Below are 25,266 nucleotides of genomic sequence, written 5' to 3'. Positions count from 1 at the left end.
GAAATGCACATTTATGTGTCATTTGGCACCTGTCGAGTGTCTTATTCAACTACATGGTCGTCTTTTTATACATCTTTTTACTTGCAGAAATATATGAAAGCCCAAGCATGATGAGGGTTTGGGTCACCTGCTAACCAAACAGACTTAAGAAAATATTTATTTTCTTCTCTTTTTTTTTTTTACTTAAGCTACATAAAAGTAAACAGCATAACAATACCTTCACAATTCAAATCCAATCAAGTCAGATCAAACCAACTGAGATTTAGTTCAAAACGACAACCACAACTTTGATGTCACATATTTTCTTAGGGAAAGAATAGATAATATACTATTGTTTTTCTTATCATTATTAAACGTAATACCATCATTACTATCACTGCTACCATTTCCACCAGTATCTCAACCATAATTCTGTTTAATTTTGGTATTCCGCCAAAGTTTTATGAAGATGTACGAGAAGAACCTTATGTCTTTATACGTAGTACAATCATGTATGGGTTTTTTTTTTTTTTTTTTTTAGTCTCTTGCCCTTTCAAAACCTTCGCTAATAGACGAGGAATACGAACTTGAAGCTCGAAACGTGTGTTCATTAATTTTTCATCTGGGAAAAGTGCAAAATTCATCGACAGTGATAGCTTTTACAGTCACAGGCAGATAAGGGTGACTGTGATATAAGCAAGATTCGAAAGAATGCATTTCATCATGAAAATGGATGGAGTTCACTTTTTTTGTCGATGCACATCGTTTAAAATGTTGCCGACTATTTGAAATATTGCAGTGATGATGTGTCAGAGCTTTCTTGCAGTTGAAAAAAAAAATATTGGCTTCTGATGCTTTAAAGATGACACAAAAACGTCTAATGTCCACTATTGTCACTTTCACCGCTTTACAAATCGTTAATAGAGGTATATTTTCTGATGAATGATAAAATATCCAATGTGGTTATTTCACGGTAAACATTTATGCATGAAATCCGTGTCCTTTTTTCATATTTTTTGGAATGAAGTTATGTAGAAGAAATAAAACTTTCGAAAAGCTAACATGTAACACAAATCTAATCTATTAAATATTTTGAACAGACCTTGAGTCAGTCCAACTCCCCAGAACATAAAAGATTATGAAATGAATAGATATAGTTTACTGGGAATGTAATGTTTCTTCCAAAATCTTCCACCAAAACACGGTCAGATCATCCATAGGAAATTGAAATACCACCAATAATGTATCCAGTATGTGTGTGTATTTTTTTTTTTTGCAGAGTACAGAATATCATGAATAATATTTATCATGCAATGCCTTTTTTAAGATGACAATCTTCGTATTTTGAATTTGTGTGCAATATTTGCCTGTAAGTTATAGTCACGTGTATTATAATTAACACATTCTTGGTTTGTTATGTCAATGTAAAGGTGACGGGTATCTTATTTCACTGCACGTGTAACATGATTCTACTTGGAACATGTTTGCAAATTAAAAGTCGATTTGACGTTGCATTTTGCGTGAAATGTAATCTGGACATCCATGGGTCCTTTTTATTCATGTTCTTACGTTAAATCCAATGCACTTTCAATTTTGTAACTTTTCTCTTTAGTTTGATATTCCCAGGCAAACTAAACACTTCATAAAAGAATTTGAAGGATGATCGGTGTATCATATCGTTACATTCCTTGATGCTCGTTCGTTCTTTCGTTAGTTTATTCATTCCAATAAAAGATCAATGGTTACAAAGAACACAAACAAAAATCAATCATATTGAGATCAATGGCATAATGCAGACAAACAAACTTAGAGGTTACATATTTTGTCATATCAAATACAGTAGTTCATTGAAATGAGAAGGAGAACTAGAGAAAAGCCTTGCCACAATTCAATGTCACAATTAACAAATTAAAACGTCTTCACAGTCCTTTACACCTCATTATACAGTATGTCCCAAAAAAAATTACAACGCGGCCCTCCGCAATGATATCTTTAAAAATAGTGAATCAATCTAAATACAAATTCAGGGTATGAAACTATAACTCATTGCCCACATCTTACAAAAAATCCCATTCGATTTGCTTCAGTGGTCAAAGAGAAATACGGAATTTTGTAGAGGATGTCAAGAATCTCTTCTGTCCAAATTCTGTCTATTATTTACACACAAGAGCACTGAATTGCTATAATTGGAAGAATCAGATTTATGACATGTTTTACAACAATCCACATTTCTATGTGACCGCTTAACCAAATTGAATGGGGTTTTCTGCAAAATAGAGCTAAGATGCTATATTTTAAGACCCTGAAGTAGCACTTAGACAGGTTGATCATATTAGGTGTTATCAATCCGAAAATCTGATCGTAATTTTTGGGGTGACTTACTGCAGTATGTCCCCAAAAAAATTACAGTCAGATTTTCGCATTGATAATGCCCAATATGAATAAATCTTATAAATGCTACTTCAGGGACTTCAAATATAACATTTTAGCTCTATTTTGCAGAAATCACCATTCGATTTGGTAGAGTGGTCACAGAGAAATGTGGATTGTTGTAAAGCATGTCATGAATCGGATTCTTCCGAGTTTAGCATTTCGATGATCTTGTGTGTGAATAATAGACAGAACTTGGACAGAAGAGATTCCCAACATCCTCTACAAAATTCTGTATTTCTCTTTGACCACGGAAGCAAATCGAGTGGGGTTTTCTGTGAGATGTGGGCAATGAGTTATAGTTTCATACCCTGAATTTGTATTTAGATTGATTCAAAATTTTTAAAGATATCATTGCGGAGGGCCCCGTTGTAATTTTTTTTTGGGACATACTGTACGTCATTTACAACAAGTTGAAGTTTACGTGAGATGAATTTGCTCCTATACTTGATTAATTCTGACAGCTATCAATAGTCTGTACTACAATCAAGATACATGCACACTTCATTTGTTTTGTTTTTCTTTATTTTGGTTCTTATTTTCAATACCTTCAAAAAGACACGTAATGCAAGATTAACATTCTTTATACGAAATACATACTGTAGCAACATTGTCCCAAACGACCTAAATCTACTATTGGCGCAGAGGGCGTACTTGATGATACGAGGGCAGTGCCGTATCGGCACTGCATGAGGGCACCCTGTTGTGAAAAAAATGCGTGTGACAGAACTTACTAGGATACCAGGAATTGTGTTTTATATTCCTGTTAAATCGATGTCCATGTCGCTTTAAGTAATTATTCCAAAAATATACTACTTAATGCGTAACATCAGTACTGCATAGACTTCGAAATTTTATTCTTCATGATTAGAATGATAATAACTTATCTATGTTATATACATAATTGCACTCTCTCACACACACATATGATTTATATATGAATGTATATATCTATATCTATATGTATATATATATATATATATATATATATATATATATATATATATATATATATATATGAACAACTTGCTTTCAAAAGGCGCTATATCCATCATTTTTCAATGGATAGAGAGCACCTTTTGGTTGCAAGCTCTTATATAGTATATACGTTACTAAACATCATTACTGTTAGCATATCTGACTACGTTATTCCCGTTCTCTTGTGACCCCTTAAGTTCAACATCTAAAATTCCACGACTTTTAAGTGATTCGAATGATCACTGCAATGACAGTTGACAGTGTTGTCTGTTTAGATTTACTATACTTCACAACCACGGTTGTCATAGTGTGAACGTTCCCTTTAACTTGCACGATATCATGCATTAAATTATTATATGTTTCTATCGTTATCTCTCTTGGGCATCGTTCTAATTTCGAGTGTCACATGACACTCCATTTATTTCAGCCCTTAAATACTTCCAGCTCCCTACTTGGTCACCTCCGTTTTCATCAGGGACTCGTTAAAAGAAATTATATTTTAGCACATACACACACACACACACACACACACACACACACACACACACACACAAACTACGACGCCCTGTAGTTTCGGTAGTATTATGCCACCAACCGATACATTTTCTGTCGTTTCCGTATGTCTATAGAGGCCCCATAGTGTAAAGAGACAATTATTTTTTGTAAGTGTGCATGTGTAGAGATTAGGCATACACTATACACTGCATAAGCATGAATGTAATCTTACCGATCTTTATAGATAAAGTTTCATTGTGAAATTATCAGTCTGAAGCAAGCGAAGGAAACATGGGCGCTTAACTTACCTTTTTCGACTTTAAAATAGCAGTCCCGACAGCAACGAGAATTCTATACCAGATATAAACTGACTACCACAAAAGGGATATCCATGATTTAACAATGAAGGACAGAGGCAATGGTACTGAAATCAGGCAGGTGTACCACCAAAATTTTGAATGTTACACCAAAGACATACAAATTCAGATGTTGCAAACTTTTGTACACTGTCACATTTGCTCACAAAATCCCGATTCTGATGCAAATACCGTACAACGATACTACATTGTAAACCACAGATCCCAACACCTATCGGCATACAATTACGTTACCATAAAATTACCATTCTGCAACCTTAAAGGCATACCATTTGCAGATGAAGCAAAGACCTAGTATTAGTGCTTAAAATAGTTCTAAAATGCGAGTTTGGGATAGAAACAACCACTGTAAAAATTTGAATCTGTATAATCGATTTTAAGTATTGTTAAATACACAAAATGTGAAGAATAGTTGTAATAAAAATGTTTCCGGACTAAGTCGTCTACAGTTATGGTTTAATGAGAAAAATACTGAAATCTCCTTATATATCAAGCTTTATTGCGAAAATTTCATACGATAGGATTTTTTGTGATACAAATGACCTACACATATGCATCAAATGTGATATCTTGAACATTTTTTTTTCAAATCACTGTTCCCAGAGGTAAACAGGACCTTTAATTACACACGGTACAGTAGCGTAAATGTACTGACATCTTAATGTAGAATAGTGATGTAAAATAAGGGCTTTTTACACTTGCAAATTTTTACTTAGTCCCGTACCAACGGTGGGGCTAAAGGGTTTTTAACACTTGCAAATTTTTGCTTAGTCCCGTACCAACGGTGGGCTAAGGGGGGCCTTAGCCCCACCGTTGGTACCGGACTTTCCTTAGCCCACTTTCTGTTTACACTTGTTTTTGCCAAAGTGGGCTAGCCCCACCGATAATCCCGTACTATCTGGCCCTGCAAAATAGCAGGGTTAGCACCGCAATTGCGGTGCCAAGCAAGCGAGTGTAAACAGAACGAAAAAATAATCCGCGGCTAAGCGACGGAGACGAAGTCCGACCCCCTACAGACCAATCAGAAACGAGGTAATCAAGTGCTGCCGGTGCGTGCGTGTACTTGAACAGTGCACAGCGTAATCATGAATATTCATGTATTGGAAAGTACGGGGCTAAGAAATATGAGTGTAAAAAGGTCAGTTTTCTCCTTAGCCCAGGACAAGAGCTTAGTATGGGATTTATTGGCGAGTGTAAAAAGCTGAAGCTCTTGTCCGGAGCTAAAGAGAAGACTACGTATTTCTTAGTCCCGTACCTTCCAAACCACATGAATATTCATGATTATGCTGCACACTGTACAAGTACACGCACGCACCGGCAGCACTTGATTACCTCGTTTCTGATTGGTCAGTGGGGTTCGGACTTCGTCTCCATCGCTTAGCCCCGAATTATTTCTTCCGTTCTGTTTACACTCGCTTGCTTGGCACCGCAATTGCGGGGTGCACCGCAATAACCCTGCTATTTTGCAGGGCCAGATAGTACGGGATTATTGGTGGGGCTAGCCCACTTTGGCAAAAAGAAGTGTAAACAGAAAGTGGGCTAAGGAAAGTCCGGTACCAACGGTGGGGCTAAGGCCCTCCTTTAGCCCCACCGTTGGTACGGGACTAAGCAAAAATTTTCAAGTGTTAAAAGCCCTTAAAAAGCTTAACAAATTCGTACGGGATTAACGATAGTCCTGGGTCAGAGAAAGCAGATACGGGGTTAAGAAACACGAGTGTAAAGGGGCTATAATGTCTAAGGTGGCGTTCTGAACAAGGGAAGCTCTGCTTCTGATGCCGCTCTCTCACTCTTAAAAAAAAATTGAAATGATAAATCAACATTCTAAATGTTGCCACTCCTCCAACCTTCAGTAAATATCAAATTCAGCACTCAAAATGGCGGAGACCTCTTATTTCACTCTTTGAATATCATCGATTATTAAGTTCAATAACTCTATACTTAGTTTCCATCAAACAAAAGTTAATACATTATACAAAGCAAACATTTGTACACTCACATTGTCAAAGAATTTGAAAGAAGATTATGCATGTATTTACTTAATATCATGAACCCAATACCACAGGGGCGGCATCAATAGACGTGAGGAGTGGGGGGGGGGGGGGGGGAAGAACTGCTGAACGGCAGCGATATATTATGTACATGCGCTTCAGTTTGTGAATGAGGGGGTATGGGGTTTTCGTTGGCTGGTGTTTGTTAAATAGCTCCTTGGTTATTCCAAAGGTTCGTTTATCCGAATTAAGATGAGCTATAAAGGTTCGTGATTCCAAAGGTTCGAGAATCTGAAAAATGAAAAAAGGGTTCATTGTTGGGAAGATTCGATAGTTTGAAAATGAAATTAGGGAAAAAAATATTACGCACTAACGAACCTTTATTCGGAATTACGAACCTTATTTTGTTTTTGGAATAACGAATTTTCGGAATAAAGAATTTTCGGAATAAAGAACTGAATAACCGTTTTCGTGGGTTTTTTTTTCCGGGTGGGGGTGGTGGGAGTAGGCAGATGAACAATCTTTCATTCTATTTCAGTTCATTCATTTCCATTTTTCCTCTTTAGAAACATTCTTTTGAGTCTGATCATACATACATGAATTGTTCTCTTTGCAGTTATGAAAATGTATTTTTGTTCCTTTTATGAGGACAATCAATATCTAAATCAAAGTCTCAGAGCATTCTGTATTGAGTTTTGTTATGAATAATTTGTATAAGTTTATTGTGAAGGTGTGGACAATTTGTATTTGATTTGAGACGGAAAAAAAAAACATCATTAAAGCATTATCTCTAATTTCCAACACACTATGTAATATAAAGTCACGGTGTTGCTATACGAATTGACAATCTCTGTTGGTATCGATTTATATAATAATCTTCTACTTTCCTTGCTTTCTTTACCTACTTCAGTGTACTATAGGAGAATGAGATACTAGTATCAAGCATAAAAACAAAGCAAACCAAACCAAAACATGTTTTGTTTTCATGATTTTTAATCGAGGCCCTATTCATTCAAATAACAATAACTAAAATGGTAAACGAAAAAGAAGAAAGAGGAGAGAAAGCATGCTAATGAAAATAAATATGATAGTAATGATTATGATGATAGAAGAATAATAGCAATGATAACACTGCAGTATACTAGTATATGATGCACCATATCACCGTGTGATACTTTTCTACCCCTGAATACCAAATAAAAAAAATATAAAAAAGCAATATTAGTGAGCATACATACACAATTAATCGTCCGAAGTACGGTGACATCAAGGAAAGTTGTCGTAGGTTTGCCCGGCATAGTAACAACTACAGCAGCAAGGTATATAAGATGTCCACGCACTGGAGAGGAACATCAGTGAGCGTTGTACAGTGCATGCACAATGGGTGTTTATTGGGGGCTTTCTGTCGGAGAGGGATGGTACAGACTATATACAGGCCTTTGTTTTGGTTGAGGTGGGGATGTTTTAATTTTTTGCAAGATAACTAGACACCACTATATGAAATATCAAAGAACATTATGATTCTGAGCGGAATTGATTAAAGATGCCTTAATAGAAGGTGAGTCCCTTCTTTCATTAGGACACGTTTTTTAATCTTGTTTTTGGATATCTCAGCAATTTCGAAACAGATTTTCATTCAAAATGAACTTTGAATTCCTCTCAACAATAAAATTGTTTGCTCTTTGATGTTTCATGGAGTGGTTTCTAATTATCAAGAAGTTAAAACCGAAAAAACGCCCCCAACAAACACTCATTATTTAAACACATCGCAATATCTTCCCATTAACATGATTGACATATCAGACGTGCACAACATGACAACAACCTTAACCTAAAATTGAAAAAAAAAACACAAAAAACACCCCAAAAAACAAAGACTGGTTTCCTCCGAAAGATAAATGGCGCGTGATATGCTCTAAATGTACTTCCTGTTTATGTGTTTCTCAACTCGAGCTCCTTTCTATTGCGCACTGGCAGGCTACAAAAAAAAAAAAAAGTTGAAAGATGTATACTTTCCCTTGCCTAAGGTTACCATACAAAGACACAGATAATGTTTGTTTGTCATAACCTCTTGATAAAGCAACAGCTGGCTATTAATGATATTCCAGCGCTTTACATGGGTACAGCTTCTCTTATAAAGCCTAAATTGTACTTATATCAAGTATCGTAGAAGGAGGCGTGCGTGTCATATTCTTAGTACATTTTTAAAAGTAAATTATTTATTATGTGGAACTGAACTTAATTTTCAAATCAGTGGCAATCACCTCTTGATTGAATCTGTCAATATGCAAAGAGCTTAATTTGAGACTATATTTACATAATCAATCACACCGTTGTTTTCAAGAACATAAGGAATCGCAGATAATATGATAATATTAAGTGGTGGTTTTTTTTGGTAATAACTGGTGTATTATCATTTTTGATAGAACTGATTACAGATACCACACGATTATTACCTGTTATTTGTAATCTTTTATTACCTAGAATCTGATATGACACAGGGTGTGGCAATCGCACAACACGGATCCTATGAACAATCATTAGCTTGTCCAGACGACTACATATTTATCCATAAACTTGGAATTATTAAAACCTCTGCCAGTCGCACAGTAAATGACTTCTGATTAGTCCCGAGGGGATGGGGTGGTTCCGGGGTGGTGATCGAGTGGGAAGGGGTGATTGGGATGGTGATCGAGTGCGAAGGGGGGGGGGGGGGGGTGGGGCTCCGCCAGAGCTTACTATCGGTTTATAAAAACTTTCCCTCAAGTACACGTTTGGACCTGGGTATATCCAGTCCGTATCTCTCTGTATAGCCATGGAGCTATATAGCTATATGAGAGCCATATCATACATGTTGGTCTTCTTGAGCAGAGAGACACGGGGGAGATGGGGATTCGTTGAGTGCAAGGTTGAATATCCCCAAAGAGGTCAGATTGACATGACCTGCCAACCTCGACACGAACTGTTTGCCATAAGAATTTAGTGCATGTTTTTGTAATACCATGGAGCTCCATGGTAATACCTAGCCCAGTAGGCATATCGTGCCAGCGCGTAGGACCGGATCTACGTGTATCATGCTCGTCATGTGCATTATCAAAACAAGAGTGCAAAGACATAATAATAAAATACGTATATATTATAATACAGTCTTCCTGGGCGTAGATAAAGTGGAAGGTGAGAAAGCTGCCAAACATCGAATCGAGAATCTGTCTTTGAGGACGCGAAGGCATTGTGTGCGAGGACATAGGCCCATATAATGATGATCTAGAGGGGAAAAAACAGATGGGGGAAAAAAGAAAAAAGAAAAAAGATTCTTTCATAGGGGAATGGTGAACTCTTCAGTCGGTCTCAGCAGGTAGGCCCCTTAAAACAATTATGACTGTAGGTCATAATCCTTTCATTGGGACGCTAAATATCAAACTGCACCTTATTCAACTTCGGTCCTTCTTCGATATTTGCAATATAAGTTACAATGATTGTTTGATGTCTCCAAACAATTACTGTTTGTTTAACTGATTGATTGTTTACTCCTCTCGCCCATAATAGCACCTGTAATCGGGCAATGATCAATGTTTGTGAACACCAATTCTAAGTGACCGTTATGATCCAAGGTTTTCACATAGGGCCTATATATTAATGTCCTTTTAATCTTCCCTTTTTTGGGGGGGGGGGATGGAACTCACGATCATGCGGCACGTGAATATACTCTTATTCTTCACCAGCAAATCAGTAAGGCGATCAGAGGTGACGACCTTTTTCGCTTGAGTTCTTGAACACAATCTAAATCTTCTCCTCCGTCGTTCAGTGACACTGACGAAACCTAATTATGCAAGAATTAAGGCAAGCAGCTTAGGCGAACATGCTCCCGGGGACGTGCTCTTGGTTGTGTACGTGCACACAGTCGGTACACAGAGCCTAGAACCCGTCATAATCCCTCTCCCGACAAGAAGTTTCATTTCCGGTTATTTGTGTGTATGTGATTTTCTTTTTCTTTCATCAGACCACCTTCATTGTAGACAATAGTTGCATGCATGAGTGGCTACGAAAGAGGGTGAATAATGTCATTGCCGACGAGGCGATTGCTTCTTTAGTGTGATGAGGACACTATTTTGGACCGAGATGAAGCCCGTATCACTGCAGGCTGGGGATCATTGAGGAGCAGACGAAACAAAGCCAAAGACTGAAAATCATGACCTCCCAGTCAATCAGTCCGTCTGTCGACACAAAACAAGTTGAACTCACACTCGCAGACGATCGAGCTGAACGCGCGCGCCACAAAGAAGCACTTAATGATCTATTGCTGTCTGCAACGACCGGGACGCTTTCCTCTGCTCTGGAGGCAGAGATAAGCTGCCAGCACTCACTGTCGCGCAGATTCAGTGTAGGCCCGGATTACCACCTGCAAGGAAACTCCCGAAAGAACTTCCCTTGATTGTGAGTTCGAGGTAGATCCCAAGCGAACGGAGCTGTGATCTTTGAACCTACACTTTGAAGGTCCAGGTTGTAGGAAACGACCCCTCTGCGAGAACATCGTTTATTGGACGTTTGCTGTGCATTGAAAAGCGGTGAGTAAATAACGAACACCGTATACAAACATTAAAGCTTAATTTGTTCACCATGCACCAGAGCGTGTACATGCCCATAAGTTTTTCTCTGGAAATCATATTTGGGCTCGGTCCCATTGACTTCAGGATCGGTACGTCCTAACGCGTGAATGAGCTATTGTCATGAAGAATATGGTTCGACACATTGGGTTAATCGAAACTTATTGTGCTGCTCAAGCGGAGGGGACAGACATCTGTGTAAGCGAGAACTGAATTGTGGAAGGTAATGTTATAGACCGACGTTATACCAAGGAGGTACTAGGCAAGCTTGCCTAGTACCTCCTTGGTTATACAGAAGACTTGAAATAGTTTCTAATGAGATTCATCATCGTCGTTTTGTTTCATTTCGGCTTCAAAGATCTGTTTTGCGTATAGTTTTAAAGGTTTGCCTGGTTTAGGAAAGACTTCATCTCTTTTGCCGTGACAAGTAAATGTTATCCAAACATCGAATTGTATTACCGATTTTTGTGATAGCCTGTAGTCCATCATTAAACATACGATGTAGTATATACTGCGAATCGAGTGTGTTTATGTTAATTGAAAATAATTGGGAAATTATTGTCAGAGCGATCGAGCGACTGCTATGACGGCTCGCACTGTACATTAACGATTCTAGCGTATCACATGTATCATGTTTTGTCATCCTTCAAAAGACACAGACTGTAGTGCTTACGAAGTATGATTGATTGGTCTGAAAGATTGGTCTGTCTGGTCGTCGGGGATGTGCTCCGCGGAGACTGCGTCTGTCTTCACGAAACAGTGTCTACGGAGGAAAGCCGATAGTATGAAAAGAAAATCAATAGATAGATAAATAAAAGAGTTCGGACCAACTGATTTTTCTGTCTAGATATATGAGTAAACAATGGTATTTTCATTTTGTGATAATGTGTTAGATGCCTTCCCTACTACCGAGAACATTTCTCCTTGGTTTCACGCAATCTCATGAACTATAATTATATGCATAGATTCGAATATATAAACGATCGAAAATGATCAGGCAGGATGTTTATATATATATACTGTATATAGATGGAACTATTTCTATAAGACACAGAAGTCATGATTGAAATGCAAAGAGACTGTCCTGTTTGTAGGTAAATGGATAGTACCGTGTCGTTTAGTGTGGGAATACGTGAAGAGGCGACTACAAAGACACCTACAGAAGAAGAAAATAAGATTCGAGTCCACATTCCTGTATTTATATCATTCTACTCTTTATTGGCGAACGCGTGATTTTTCCACCAACGATTTTAGTTTCAGTTTTCATATATAATAGGGAGCATTCGTTCATTTTTCCTTGAACTGAAAACGTAAAACACTGCCTAGATACCATGAATGTATTAACAGTCATAGACATTAAGTGATTCCTGCTATAAACCACTTCTGAGTGCTGTTATAAATCCATATGGTGTCATCATATCCCATTCATTACTTTGCGGCAGAAAAAAAAAATAGTGGTAATAAAATAGATTAAAGCTAAAAAAAAAACTACTCGTACTTCCTGCCGTTAATGTTATAGACGGGAGGCAGACGTGATAGGACTATCACATAACCGGATTACGTGGGAAAGAAACCAGGGATTAAAGCGATGCAAATTGGCGATATATCCGTTTTCAAGGAGCAGTTAACCTATGTTTTTTTCTTTAAAAATAATTTATGTCGTTCTTAGCATTCCATCATGACCTCTCATTGTTTTCTTGTCTAATAAAAAGCATTGTAATCCATGCAGTCTGAACAATCTCAATTCTGTATCTACCGTATATCTATCCATTGGTTTCGTACATGCAGACATGAATTACATCAGCAACAAATATCGAAGAACATCTAATTTCAAATACAAGTGTACTAAAAAGGCTTCACATTTTGATTTTGATTGCAAACTTACAGATAGTGTTCCCAGTGACCATACATGCACTCAGCCTTTAACCTCCTCGAGCTTTTATCTCGCTATATAGCGCGTTGCCTCTACAAAGTCGTTAAGCGGAATCCAATATTGTCATAATGTAATATCTCAGTCCATTATTCTCTCCATAACGTAATATCTCAATCCATTTTCTCTCAGGTATTACTGTATATTGAAATCATAAGACATCATATTTCATGCATGTGCCTCGCCTTCGCAAGAATTGCTCTGCCTCTATTCCCGCCAACTGAGATTGATGACCCTATATACCGCGCAGACAGCACCATCGTAGTAACGAGCAGAGTCTATACAAGATATGCAAACGGAATAAAAGATGAACAGTTAAATGAGATAGTGCCTCGCCTGAAGACATCCGGAAGTTCCAAACAAATAGTTTGAATGGGTCACCGTCATTATTTGTTGTTGTTTTTTTCTCTCTTTTTTTATAATTTCCAATGAAGGCCCTGGATGACACACAACCTCGGTGTATTGATTATGGGTTATCTTTATCTCACTACCGTATACCCTCTAGTGGTAGCCGTTATGTTCTGTAATGTCATGAAGTGCAGTCTAGTACTAAACTTAATTTGTATTCAAGTTAACAGAACGTGGGACCTGACACACACAAATTACAGGAACGGCTCATTGCACATTATTATTGTACTCTACGCGAAGCATTGCACTGTTATTGTACATTGCAGTTACACCTTGTGGTCATGAATACAAGCCTTACAAAGAATTGGCATAAAGCGTAGTTATAACGGTATGTTCCTTCCTTTTTGCGTAGCATTGTGGAGGGTATGTTTGTAGGCATATTGCTTGCTGCTGAGTTATTGTGTTTGACTTGCTTCTTCACAAAATCAGTCAGATAAAGAGCATTTACACGAAAAGAGCGTTGACAGAATGAGTTTGTAATCAAGTTACATTTCCGGACTCTTGTCGGTCTTGTGAATGTCCAGCCAGCCCTTTCTACCTGAGTTTCTCAAACGAGCTACGCCATCCCATCAAGAGCCGGATGTGACCTTCATGGCATAGTCCTAATACACCCCCCCCCCACACACACACACACACACGACATATCAATACTAATACTGTAATGTTTCCTTATCATTCACAACAAGAATAAGCAACAATTGCTTCCTTTGCAAAGACATGCCAGAAATCATTAAAACGCTGATGTGAGATAGCTGTCTTTCACAATCTTGTGATGATGATACGGCTCTATCGTGTTCAATTAGTGCAGTATATTTCCTTATCAATTTTTATGTCGAATGTACATTAATCCACCTATCTATCTATCTATCTATCTATCTATCTGTCTGTCGGTCTATCCATCTCCATCTACCTACCGAAAGATGGAGGCTGCAGCTGAAGAGGTAGAGTTGGAGAAGAAGGAGCTCTTGGCTCAGGGAGGAACGGAGGCTGGATACGGCTCGGAGGCCAAGGCCGACGCAGTGACGGGAGACGCCGATGTCCTCACCATGGAAGAGTTCCGGACCAAGCTTGCCCAGGAGGGCGCTGTGGCAACCAACGCTGACCCGGAAGAGGCGTACGAAAAACCAAAGAAGGGGTAAGAGCATCGCGGCCCCTCTTGCGTCTGTCATAGAAAAGTATGGTTAACACACTCAAGGTGTGACTTGTTCGTCTCGGGTTTGTTTGTTTTTTTACCTCTTTTATTATTCAGTGTAGCACCTCGTCGTTCCTCCTTCAAACTCCCATTCATTTCTTTAATGCGTTTTCTTTAGCAATTGAGTTGGAAAATCCCAGGATGTTTTCAATCATTGGGAAGAGCAAAATGTTAGACAAAATGACAAAGAACTTGTCAGTACGGAGACTGCTCCTTTTGCCTATAAGCTGATAAGAGAACCGGAGAACAGCTTTAATCTGGGAGCGTTTCTAAGAAAGCCGCTTGACTTGCCATGACATCACGTGGGAACAAAGTATATCTGCTGCAGAAAAGTTAAGAATAAAAATGTGGGGTCTCATATTTCAAGTCGTTTCATGCAAGTTGATTTTCGTTAAAGTCGCAGTACTTTTGTCGAGTGGGGAAAACCGAAATACTTCGAGACTATGAACATTTTTCGACAAAGGAAGAATGGCCGACGGCGCTTAGAACCTTCCACTGGTCATCTCAGAGAAAACGCGGGACTTTTATTCAATCTCATAACGGCCGAAGGAAGAAGACACAGTTTTTAGGTTGGAGAAAACTTAAAGTTTTTGACAAAATATGAACAAGATGCTAAGGAGATTAAATATGTCATATAATAATTGGATAGTAAACGTATACAGTGAGGGCTATCCCCCCTCCCATCACACAAGGGAGCTCTTGCATCTTCAGAACTTAAATTCAACGATCTGGTGCACACTTTTTGTGTGAATATTTGGACCAAAAAAAAATTAAAAATGTTCATTTCCAAAGAAAGAATGAACAATCACGGACAATGTGAATGAGTAAATTAAGGGATCTGTCATGTGGTGGGTTTTTTTTTCGGTGTGTGCGTCGTCATTTTATACTGAGTCCATGGGGATGGAAAGAACGGGGCAGAGTGTGGGGCAGGGTATACTCCCTCCCACACGCGGGGACCATTTCCTTCTTAGATTTGAAGTTCAACGATTTGGTGCACACTTTTAGGGAAGTGCATTGTATTGACAAAATTTTTCAATGAAAAAAGTGAGCGATATGATAAATACTCAGGACAATATGACTGACTAAATAGCGATATTTCCGCGTGTGATATCTCACGGTGTTCTACTATAAATTTATGCAGGTGGAACGAGGGGTGGGAGGGGGTTCCCCTTCAAAATGAGGGAGCTTTTGCATTTTTAGAATTGAATTCAACCATGTGGTGCACACTTTTGGTGCATGGAATGTTAAAAAAAGTTTTAATTAATAAAGTAATAGAATTATATTGGGGAACAGTTTGCTTGCCTAGATCATGGTATCTGTCAGGTCTTGTTCCACATTGCGTGTAGCGCTCCTGAAACAGCAGTGAATGGAGTGATGACAGATTTATATAGGATAACGAGATACGAGAAATGTACTTAACAAATAGCACGCACACTCAGACAGATTTTACCATTGTTGCCTGATTTTTCTCAATTAGTAATCAATCAGTCTAAACACTTAATATCCAAATCCAAAGAGGAAAAAAAAAAAGCCAAGGGGGGGGGGGGGGGGGGGCTATTTCTAGGAAGTAACTGCCTCCCCCCCCCCCCTCCCGCCGCCATACATACAGTATACTAACACAAGTCCGATTTTCCGGTCAATTGAGTCGTAAAAAAATTCAAGGATTCCGTTCAGGGAGGTGGAAATTTGGGTCTCTGTTTGGAATAGAAATGACTATTGTGTAGAGCAACAAATCGTCTGCATGCGCCATTGTATCAATGTCTGCAAAAGCAGGGAGGTGGAAAGGAAAGTACCCAACTCCCAGCTTGATCAAAATAAGTGGAGTCAGTCAAACACCACCCATATAGCATATAAGACCACGATTGCACAAACTATCTCTTCAAAAAAAACTCAATTTGCTCCGAGATCACCTAGACTTCTTGGCCGTGGCTTTGCCGATATCACACTACCAGCTTATGCTCTGGTCGAGCTTGGAAGCGGGAACATAACTTGAAATTAGACAGTCAGATGCAAGGCGGTAAGTTAAGTGTTGAGTAAAGTGAAGAGCAAAGGGCCTGGCTTTACCCAACAGTCTGAAACATGTCGCTCCTTGAATATCACACCAAGTCGTTTGACTTCAGAATCGTTTATGCCATCACGAAACGTATGCGAACATTTAGGTTCTAATTATGTGAAACGCTGCGTAAAAACGGTCCCATGTATTTCAGGTTTCAGGTTGATGATTGTTATACTGAAGGTTCGTCATTCCGAAACACACATGTGCCATTTACCTTGTCATGCTCGTTAATCCGAAAATGAAGCAGGGTTTATTAGTCCGAACACTTGTGGCGTTATTCCAAGGGTTCGTCATTCAGAAGGCACGTTATATCGAAGGTTTGTTAAACTGTAAATGAAACTAGACTTCGAATTTGTCATTACTGACAATTTAGGTGATCCAATCACTTTGAGATCGAGGGCAATTGGCCATGCAATGTCGTATATGTTTATAAGGGAACAGATATTTGAACTGCAACTTGCGGACGACGAGCATTGCAAACAATCTTCGTAAAATTGAAGCCTTTAAGAGTTTCAAGTTTAACCACATTCTTATGAGTGATTGCAATTTTCAATTAACAAAATAATGGCCACATGACGATAGCCCAGAGTGCCAGCTATAACATATAGAAATCCTAGAGAAATCCGACCGAGCATTGGTGAGCTACTGCTTAATGAATAAAGTCATGGCAATTTGTGTTTCACACACACACAAAAGAAAGAAATGGACTGTCATTGAGATATAACGTAAAATGGCCAAATTTGACAAGGGTAAGTTCAATCGATGTCGTTACTATGATGACGCCATCAAATTGAATAATCGTGAGGGTAATTTCGATAGAGAATTCAATAAGCCACAACATACTAAATACATTTTGGGTACAGATTTGTCAAGGATAAGAGACATACACTAGCCTATATGAATTTCAAATGTGAAGACGAAATCATGAAATTTCATATTTTCATTTCATGCAGGAATTTGATAACTTTGAATACCTTTACAAGACTTATAGACCAATTCGCTGACATCTACCACTCATCCGCTTTCAGAATATGTAAAGAAATAGGGGGTTATTGTCCATCCGAAAGAGCTATACGTGGAAACGTATATGCACGCAGTGAATTCCAACTTTGGCAGGCCTGTATGACGTCATATCGAGTCGGATAGACTTGAAATTTAGTAAAAATATTCTCCATAATATATCAGTATAATTACATGCAAAAAAAAAAATCCAACTTGGTATCTTGCTGACGATGGGCAAGTGGTTATATAAAATTTTGACGAGCACGTATGTGCGCGTTAGTGCGCGTCAGAAATATTAGAAATATAGATCATTACATGTAAATATGCACCTGCCGATTTTCATTGGTAGAAAGCGTCTAGAAATAGAGCTAGAGACAATGAAGTGATTTTAGAAAATGACGTCTTAATGATGTCACAATTGAATAATCACAGAGAAAAAGAAATTTTAGCATCCTGAGCTCATGAGACAATATGTACTAAAATATTAAGAGCTAAGACCTTGAGCTTCTGGAGATACGCTCTGCACAAGATTTGTACAGAAAGAAAGAAATAAAGACAGAATTCGGACAGATTACGGATCACGGATCACCTAACAAGAGGTGCTCCTTGAACTTTCACGGATCATCCAATAAGAAAGATTTCGTATAGGAAGTTCGTTATTCCGAAAATGAAATAAGGTTTGTTATCCGGAAAGGAAAAGAATGTGCTAACTACCGAGTCTTCAGAATAACGAGCCTTATTTCAAGAGGTACCTCGTGAGCTTTCACGGATCACTAAATAAGTTTCGACGTTCCGAAGGTTCGTTAATCCGAAAATTAGGGCAAATTGGGTGGTACAAAATCAAGGATTCCGTTTAGAGAGTTTGATGGAAATTTTGAGTCGCTGTTGAAATAAAATGAAATGACTATTGTGTGAAGCAACGAATCATCTGCATGCACCATTGTATCAACGTATTCATAAGCAGGGAGGTGGAAAGGAAACTCTCCACCTCAAAGCATGATCGAAGTCAGTGCAGTCAGTCAGACACCGTCCATATGAAACCACGACTCCACAAACTATCTCTTAAAAACCTCAATTTGCTCCGAGACCACCTAAACCTTTTGGCCGTTGGCTTTGCCGCCATAACATTACCAGCTTGTGCCCTGGTCAAGCTAGGAAGCGGAACATAACTTGAAATCAGATGCAAGGTTGTAAGTAAAGCGTTGAGTAAAGTGAAGAGCAAAGGGCCTGGCTTTACCCAACAGTCTGAAACATGTCGCTCCATAAATATCACACCAACTCATTTGACTTCAGAATCGTTATACCATCATGAAATATGTGCAAACATTTAGGCCCTATCTGCATGAAAGACTGCGTAATAGCGGACCCTAAGTATTAGGTTCCAGAGTGATGATTACTATCCCTAAGGTTCCTTGTTCCAAAACACACACACATGTTCAAAAAGGAAACAGGGTTCGTTAATCTGAACATTTGAGGCTTTATTTCAAGGGATAGTTATTCCGAAGGTTAGTAAGATACGTATAGGAAGTTCGTTATTCCGAAAATGAAATAAGGTTTGTTTAACCGGAAAGGAAAAGAATATGCTAACTACCAAGCCTTCAGAATAACGAGCCTTATTTCATTTTCGGATTAACTAACCTTTGGCATAACGAACCCTCGGAAAAAAAAACGAACCTAATTTTGTTTTTCGGGTAAACGAACCGTCGGAATAACAAGCTGTAACCGTATTTCATCCTATTACTCGTGTATGCCATCTGTTCCACAAGGAAATAATGAAATAATATACCGTGATTCCAGCTAACCATGATGTTGTTAGTACCGTCTCGTGTGGTTCTGAATCTGATCTTAATTCCTTCATCCATGAAGTCCCCAAAACCATGCACATTTCTTTGCTTTAATGTTGTGCTCGTTATCACAAGTATCGTTCTATTCAATCTTAGTGAAACACTTCATGAGAGGGAAGAGCAAAAATACCCTTTCATTGGGGCCTTGTTATTCGATATGATTTGTTTCGCTTGCAGAAACTTCAAAAGTCTCTTAACTGCTAAATTTATAACTGATGTTTAGATCAACTTGTTTTCAGATAATTCAAGTTCCCGTTTATCCCTGCTGTGAAATATGCATATCTTTAATTTCTGATATTGTGAAGATTTCATGAATTTAGCCATTTCCATCTTATTGTTTTCGTTTATAAGATATACAGCGATATTCAAAGATGCCAGCTTATGCTGACCTGATGCTGAATTATGTGGAAAAAAGCAGTCTTAATTCTCGGGGCCTTATAATTGCGGAGTCTTTTTTTATATTGCTTTTCACAGAAATTAATCGCAGCATCTTAATTTCCTTTTTTGAAAGTTTAATTGTATGAATTCCATTTAGAATCACACAATCGTGAACGCTAGCAAACGATATTTTATGTTCGTTATTCGAATACTTCATTATCGTCCAAATATACAATACATATCACAAATCTTTAGATATAGTTGTTTTTTTTTCTGCAACTAACACTCCGTAAAACACGGATTGATGTATGAACGTCGTAGATTACAGGTGTTTCTTTGTTGCTTTTCAGTGCCTGTGGGTTTTTGGATTGACATAAAAAAGAACTTTTAGCCTTCTGTAAATACATAGATCGTATCGGAGTACCGGGTCGACATTGGAGATGACATTTTGACCCTGTCCCGTGTCCGTTTTCAAATTGTTTATTATCGTTTCTTCGCACAAAATAGAGGTAACATAACCTTAACTGCAAGCTATTCGAGTTTGATGTTATATATATATCTCCCTGTTTGTCCCTTCTTTCGTTTGGAATGGACCGTTAGAAATTAATTGCTAACTCATAAAAAACTTATCAGCTTATTTTTGTTACATATCGCGATTTACAATTTTGAAGCTAACTACCCAATTGCTTTTGAGTGAAAGGTCGAACTCTCGTGATACACGTCTCTTTGCTGAAGGGAACTCCGATAGTGACAACTGATTTAAGGGAAGTAAAGAATCATTTGTAATGTCTATTATTCGTTTATCAAACGTGCTGTAACAGGTATTTTGAGCATACATCACAGCAAGGCCAAAGCATTAGAACACTTTTCAAGCATCATGAGCATCATTCCGTTACTGATCTATGGAACGTATGTCACAAATACGTCATGGGGGGGGGGGGGCATGTTATCAAGCGTATTGCCAGATTTTTTTGTCTTCTGACAAATTTGCTTTTAGCCAGTCAGATGCAAAGGATTTCAGTAGCTTGAAATAGTTTGTAAAAAATGATAATAAAAATCTGACAAAATGGTTGATGAAATGCCCAAAGAAATACGAAAAGGCAACCGAAAAAAAGAAATACTTGGTAACTCAGACAAAATGCTAGAACCGAGAGGAGTGTTGCTTGCCCTATACTAAGTCTTCTTTTTACAAAACAAGGTCCAAATGACCACATCAAGCTTCAATTCAATTCTCTGTTTTGACGTGTCCTATATTCTGCAATATCCTTGGCTCATCTCCCAACCACAATAGGACTAAGTGACACCTGCTACCGGTATACATACATATGCCGAGTCAATTAGCCCACAGATAGCGCAACTGCATGCTTGCCCCCGTAAAAGGAACGGAAGGGTACCCCTCCTATAGCCATAACTGGCAGGAGACCTGTTCCGTTAAAGGAAGGGGATCACTAATTAGAAAAAACAACAAATCTTTGAAAGACAGCCGTGTATAATGCAGGCTTCTATAACCATACTACACTTTACAAGCACAGACGCACGCACACAGACACACAAACCCATACAAATACACACAAGCACATTACAAACTCACGCAAACACATAACTGCGAGTACTAAGTGCAATGGTTTTTAATGTCATTATTCCTGTATAAACAAAATCGGTAGTAATGATTGATGATGAATACAATCATTATAATGATTTAAAAAAAAACTTCATGAGTCAATACAAAATATTATGATATCATTGATTATGAAGGAGATAGTGATCGATGATAGATACTTGATGATAATGGCAATAATACGTTTCATTTGTGTACGATGTGACTTTGCCCATAACGAAACAATTTTTGTGTCTTAGCATTACTTCATTGTTCTGTTCTAGATAACTAAATTTAGTGTTTTGACATGGTTTCGCAAAATTCCATCTATACGCAGATGTTAACATCGGTGATTTTATGAATTTTCATTCCCTCCTCCAGATTCGGTGGTTCATCTCGCCTCGCCATAGCTCTCAGCGTTGGTCTCGCTGTCGCTGTGATCTTCACCATCGTCCTTGCGCTCGTCAGTGGTCGGGGAGGCAAAGAAGGTGTCGCCATGGCAACGCCTACCAATGGGAGCACAGGGACAACGCCTGCCAATGGGAGCACAGAGGACAGGTCGAGCGTGTTTCAGTCAGCGGCAGTGGCATCAGACGTGGATATATGTTCAAAAATGGGAAGGTGAGGAGACGGAATCCACAATCCAGTGTACTTGTCTCTTCTGACCTTTTGAAAAATGATCATCCTGTTTAATGAAATGTTGTAGGTGGATCTGAAATTGAAAGTCTTATTTGAAATTGATTAAAGTAAACTTTGGGGTTCGCCGTAAAATGCCGTTATTCTCATTACAGCAGACATTTTAAACCCCGTTCTAAGGGAAACCGAAACCCAAAGAGAAATGTGGATTGAGTGCAAGGGCGTACCGAGGGGGGGTGTTTTGGGTGTTCAAACACCCCCCTTTGCCAAAAGGGGGGTGTTTAAGGTGTTCAAACACCCCCCTTGGGCAAAAGGGAGGTGTTTGAGCTATTCAACACCCCTCTTCAGCAATGCTTAGATGTTGACAAATGAAACAAAAGCTGTCTTTACCGCTTTTATTTCCGTTTTGAATTCCGCCTTTCCTTTCTTTTGCGTTCATTTTCTCTCTCTCTCTCTCTCTCTTCCTTGTTTTTATGTTTGTGCGGATGATGATACATTATGGAGTTACATAATATTATACACACTAAAGAACTCGTGTACAGTACGTGTTAATACTACGTTACTGCACCGCGCGCGAAGCTGACGCGCAAACAGTAGACATTCCCGATCCCTGCTTTGCTTTCTGACCGAATCGCGAAGATACATTGCGATAATGTTCACCGTTTACCGGTATTATACTGTACTCGGTACCGTAAATTGTGTATGATGCATAATATTATGTGTGTACAATGCATGCTGCGCTGCAGCCTATTATAGGCACATTGCATGCTAAGTCAGTAGTATCAACTACCAACAGTGGCGTATCTAGGGGGGGAGGGGGGCAAGGGGGCACGTGAAAAAAAAAAAAAAGAAGAAAAAAAAAAAAACCTCGCCCGGACGGGGGGAAGGAGAATGGGGAGGGGGGGGGGGGGGGGCAGAAAACCAAATCAAACAAGATAAAAACAAAACATGAATTCCATGTTTTGTAACGCTGAAATATAAAAATTTTCGGCTCGCTCGCTGCGCCCGCTCGCCAAAATTTATCCCAAGAAAAAAAAGTAAGAAGAACAAAACGTAATGATGACGTGGAAATATAAAAATTTCGGCTCACTCACTCGTAGTAATTCAGAGTATTTTTCCAAGTCCTTAGTTTGTTGGCATAAATCGTTATCTATGAAGCTGTCACTATATCTTGATTAGAATTGTAAGATTTAACAACCAAAAAATGACAAGAATTCCAGGTTTTGTAAGGTGAAATACAAAAATTGTCGGCTCGCTCGCTGCGCTCGCTCGCCAAAATTTATCAAAATTTATCAGATTTTATATCACCCTCAAAAAAAACCCTTTTAAGTGCTCGAAAAAGCATATCAAGTGGACTTTTTTAAAGTCCCTACCGGGATGGGATTGGGGTTGAACACTGTTGGTATAAATCGTTATCTATAAGACCGTCACTATATCTTGATTAGAATGGTCATTCGAAGATTTAATAACCAAAAATGACAAGAATTCCATGTTTTGTAAGCTGAAATACAAAAATTTTCGGCTCGCTCGCTGCACTCGCTCGCCAAAATTCTTCAATATCTATTACATTTAAAACACCCTCATAAGACCCCTTCTATAAGTGCTTGAAAAAGCACATCATGTGAACTTTTTTTAAGTCCCTACCGGGATGGGGTTGGACACTGTTGGTACAAATCGTTATCTATAAGGCCGTCACTATGATTAGAATTGTAATTCGAAGATTTGATAACCAACAAATGACAAGAATTCCATGTTATGTATAAAGCTGAAATATAAAAATTTTCGGCTCGCTTGCTGCGCTCGCTCGCCAAAACACATCAAAATTTAGGGTTGCCTATTTACATTTAAATCACCCTCAAAAGACCCCTCTTAAGTGCTTCAAAAAGCATATCATGAGGACTTTTTTTAAGTCCCTACCGGGATGGGGTTGGGGTTGAACACTTTTTCAGAAATTAGGGGAGCAATTTTCGCGCTTGCCACGGGCGCCGTTTTCCCTAGATACGCCACTGACTACCAAGTAAAGTCAGTATAATGGCCTACTGGAAGCAGCAAGCTCTGGAAGCTCTGGGAGTAGCAAGTTACTTGCTACTCAATGTAATTAGTAATAGCACATGGACTTGGTAATCTTTAGTAATAGTAGATATGAATTTTTTCAATGACTGAAAGTTAAAACTGAAAAATAACTGAGTGTGAGTCTACAAATTGTGGTTGGATGACTTTATTGCGTCTAAAATTCATTAGATATCTAGGTCTAGGAACAGTGGCGTAACTACGGGGGCATGGAGGGGGGGCACGTGCCCCCCCCCCCCCATCCGCTGATTTAAAAAAAAAGAAAAAAAAGAAGAAAAAAGGAAAAAAAAGAAAAAAAAAACCTACGAAAATGGTAATTCAAAGGTTAGTAAACTGCTTTTGAAATCGACATGAAAGGATGATCAAGAAAAAAAGATATTTTTCTAAGATTTCTTTTAACCATATTATAATTAAAGAGGTATAACATTGTTCAAAAAGCCCGGAGACGACAAAAGATTGTGATTCAGCGTGATTCCTGGTTGGCATTTTGAATACAAGCAGGATGTGCGCAGTGTACTCAGAATATCGGAATGACAAAAAGAGTCGCTGCAATGTTGCGCAATGTTTGATAGGTTGTACACATTTGCTATCAAAGCTTGATCATTGATTTTGCAGTGTTGCTCTACATACTAGTCTATATTAAAATGCCTTGCATTGCCAATAATAAGACTTGACCTTGGCTATTTCCTAACTTTTCCATCTATATGAAACACACACACTCACAAACACAAACAAATTAGGGGATGCTCTGTATAAAGTGCAGATTTTGGACATCCTTCTCCCGCTTGGTCACTTCGACGCCCCCTCGCTGGTCATACCTCCCCCAATCATGAACATAAACCGACACCCTTGACTACCAGTGGCGGATCCAGGGGGCGCACCGGGCGCCCCCTCCCTCCAATGCGAAAAAAATATACATGTAGCTACAAACGACAGTTTTTGGACGGTAAAATGTCAAAATTTTCAAGCTCGCTCGCTTCGCTCGCTCGCATTTAACCGTTATATGCCATTCTCCTGATGTTACTGCCAGTAATTGCCAGCTGTTGCGCCCGGTGCGCCCCCCCCCCCCCCCGAATTTCCAAAGCGAAAAAATATAGCTACAAACGGCAGTTTGGGGACTGTAAAATGCCAAAATTTTCAAGCTCGCTCGCTTCGCTCGCTCGCATTTAACCGTTATATGCCATTCTCCTGATGTTACTGCCAGTAATTGCCAGCAGTTGCACCCGGTGCGCCCCCCCCCCCCCCGAATTTCCAAAGCGAAAAAATATAGCTACAAACGGCAGTTTGGGGACTGTACAATGC

The 25,266-nt window shown here is 38.8% G+C and overlaps 1 protein-coding gene across 2 annotated transcripts in view; it reads left to right on the top strand.

Annotated features, from left to right (window-relative positions):
* Nucleotides 1-10,713: 10,713 nt before the first annotated feature.
* LOC139726021 (glutathione hydrolase 1 proenzyme-like) overlaps nucleotides 10,714-25,266 on the top strand; it is a 31,395-nt gene continuing 16,842 nt past the window's right edge. Inside the window, exons 1-3 of one of the 2 annotated variants that reach the window (XM_071637103.1) lie at nucleotides 10,714-10,812; nucleotides 14,110-14,324; nucleotides 21,640-21,879. In XM_071637103.1, the coding sequence (XP_071493204.1) occupies nucleotides 14,110-14,324; nucleotides 21,640-21,879 (455 nt within the window). In that variant the 5' untranslated portion in view covers nucleotides 10,714-10,812. Of the gene's footprint in view, nucleotides 10,813-10,900; nucleotides 11,075-14,109; nucleotides 14,325-21,639; nucleotides 21,880-25,266 lie in introns of those variants that run through there. The other variant, XM_071637102.1, reaches the window with a different exon arrangement.

This window comes from Diadema antillarum, unplaced genomic scaffold (genome assembly GCF_040938485.1).
Source record: "Diadema antillarum isolate AM-2024a unplaced genomic scaffold, OU_Dant_1.0 seq00000070_RagTag, whole genome shotgun sequence".
Classification (NCBI taxonomy): domain Eukaryota; kingdom Metazoa; phylum Echinodermata; class Echinoidea; order Diadematoida; family Diadematidae; genus Diadema; species Diadema antillarum.
Note: the sequence above shows the minus strand (reverse complement) of the source record. Positions and strands in the feature narration are given on the sequence as shown.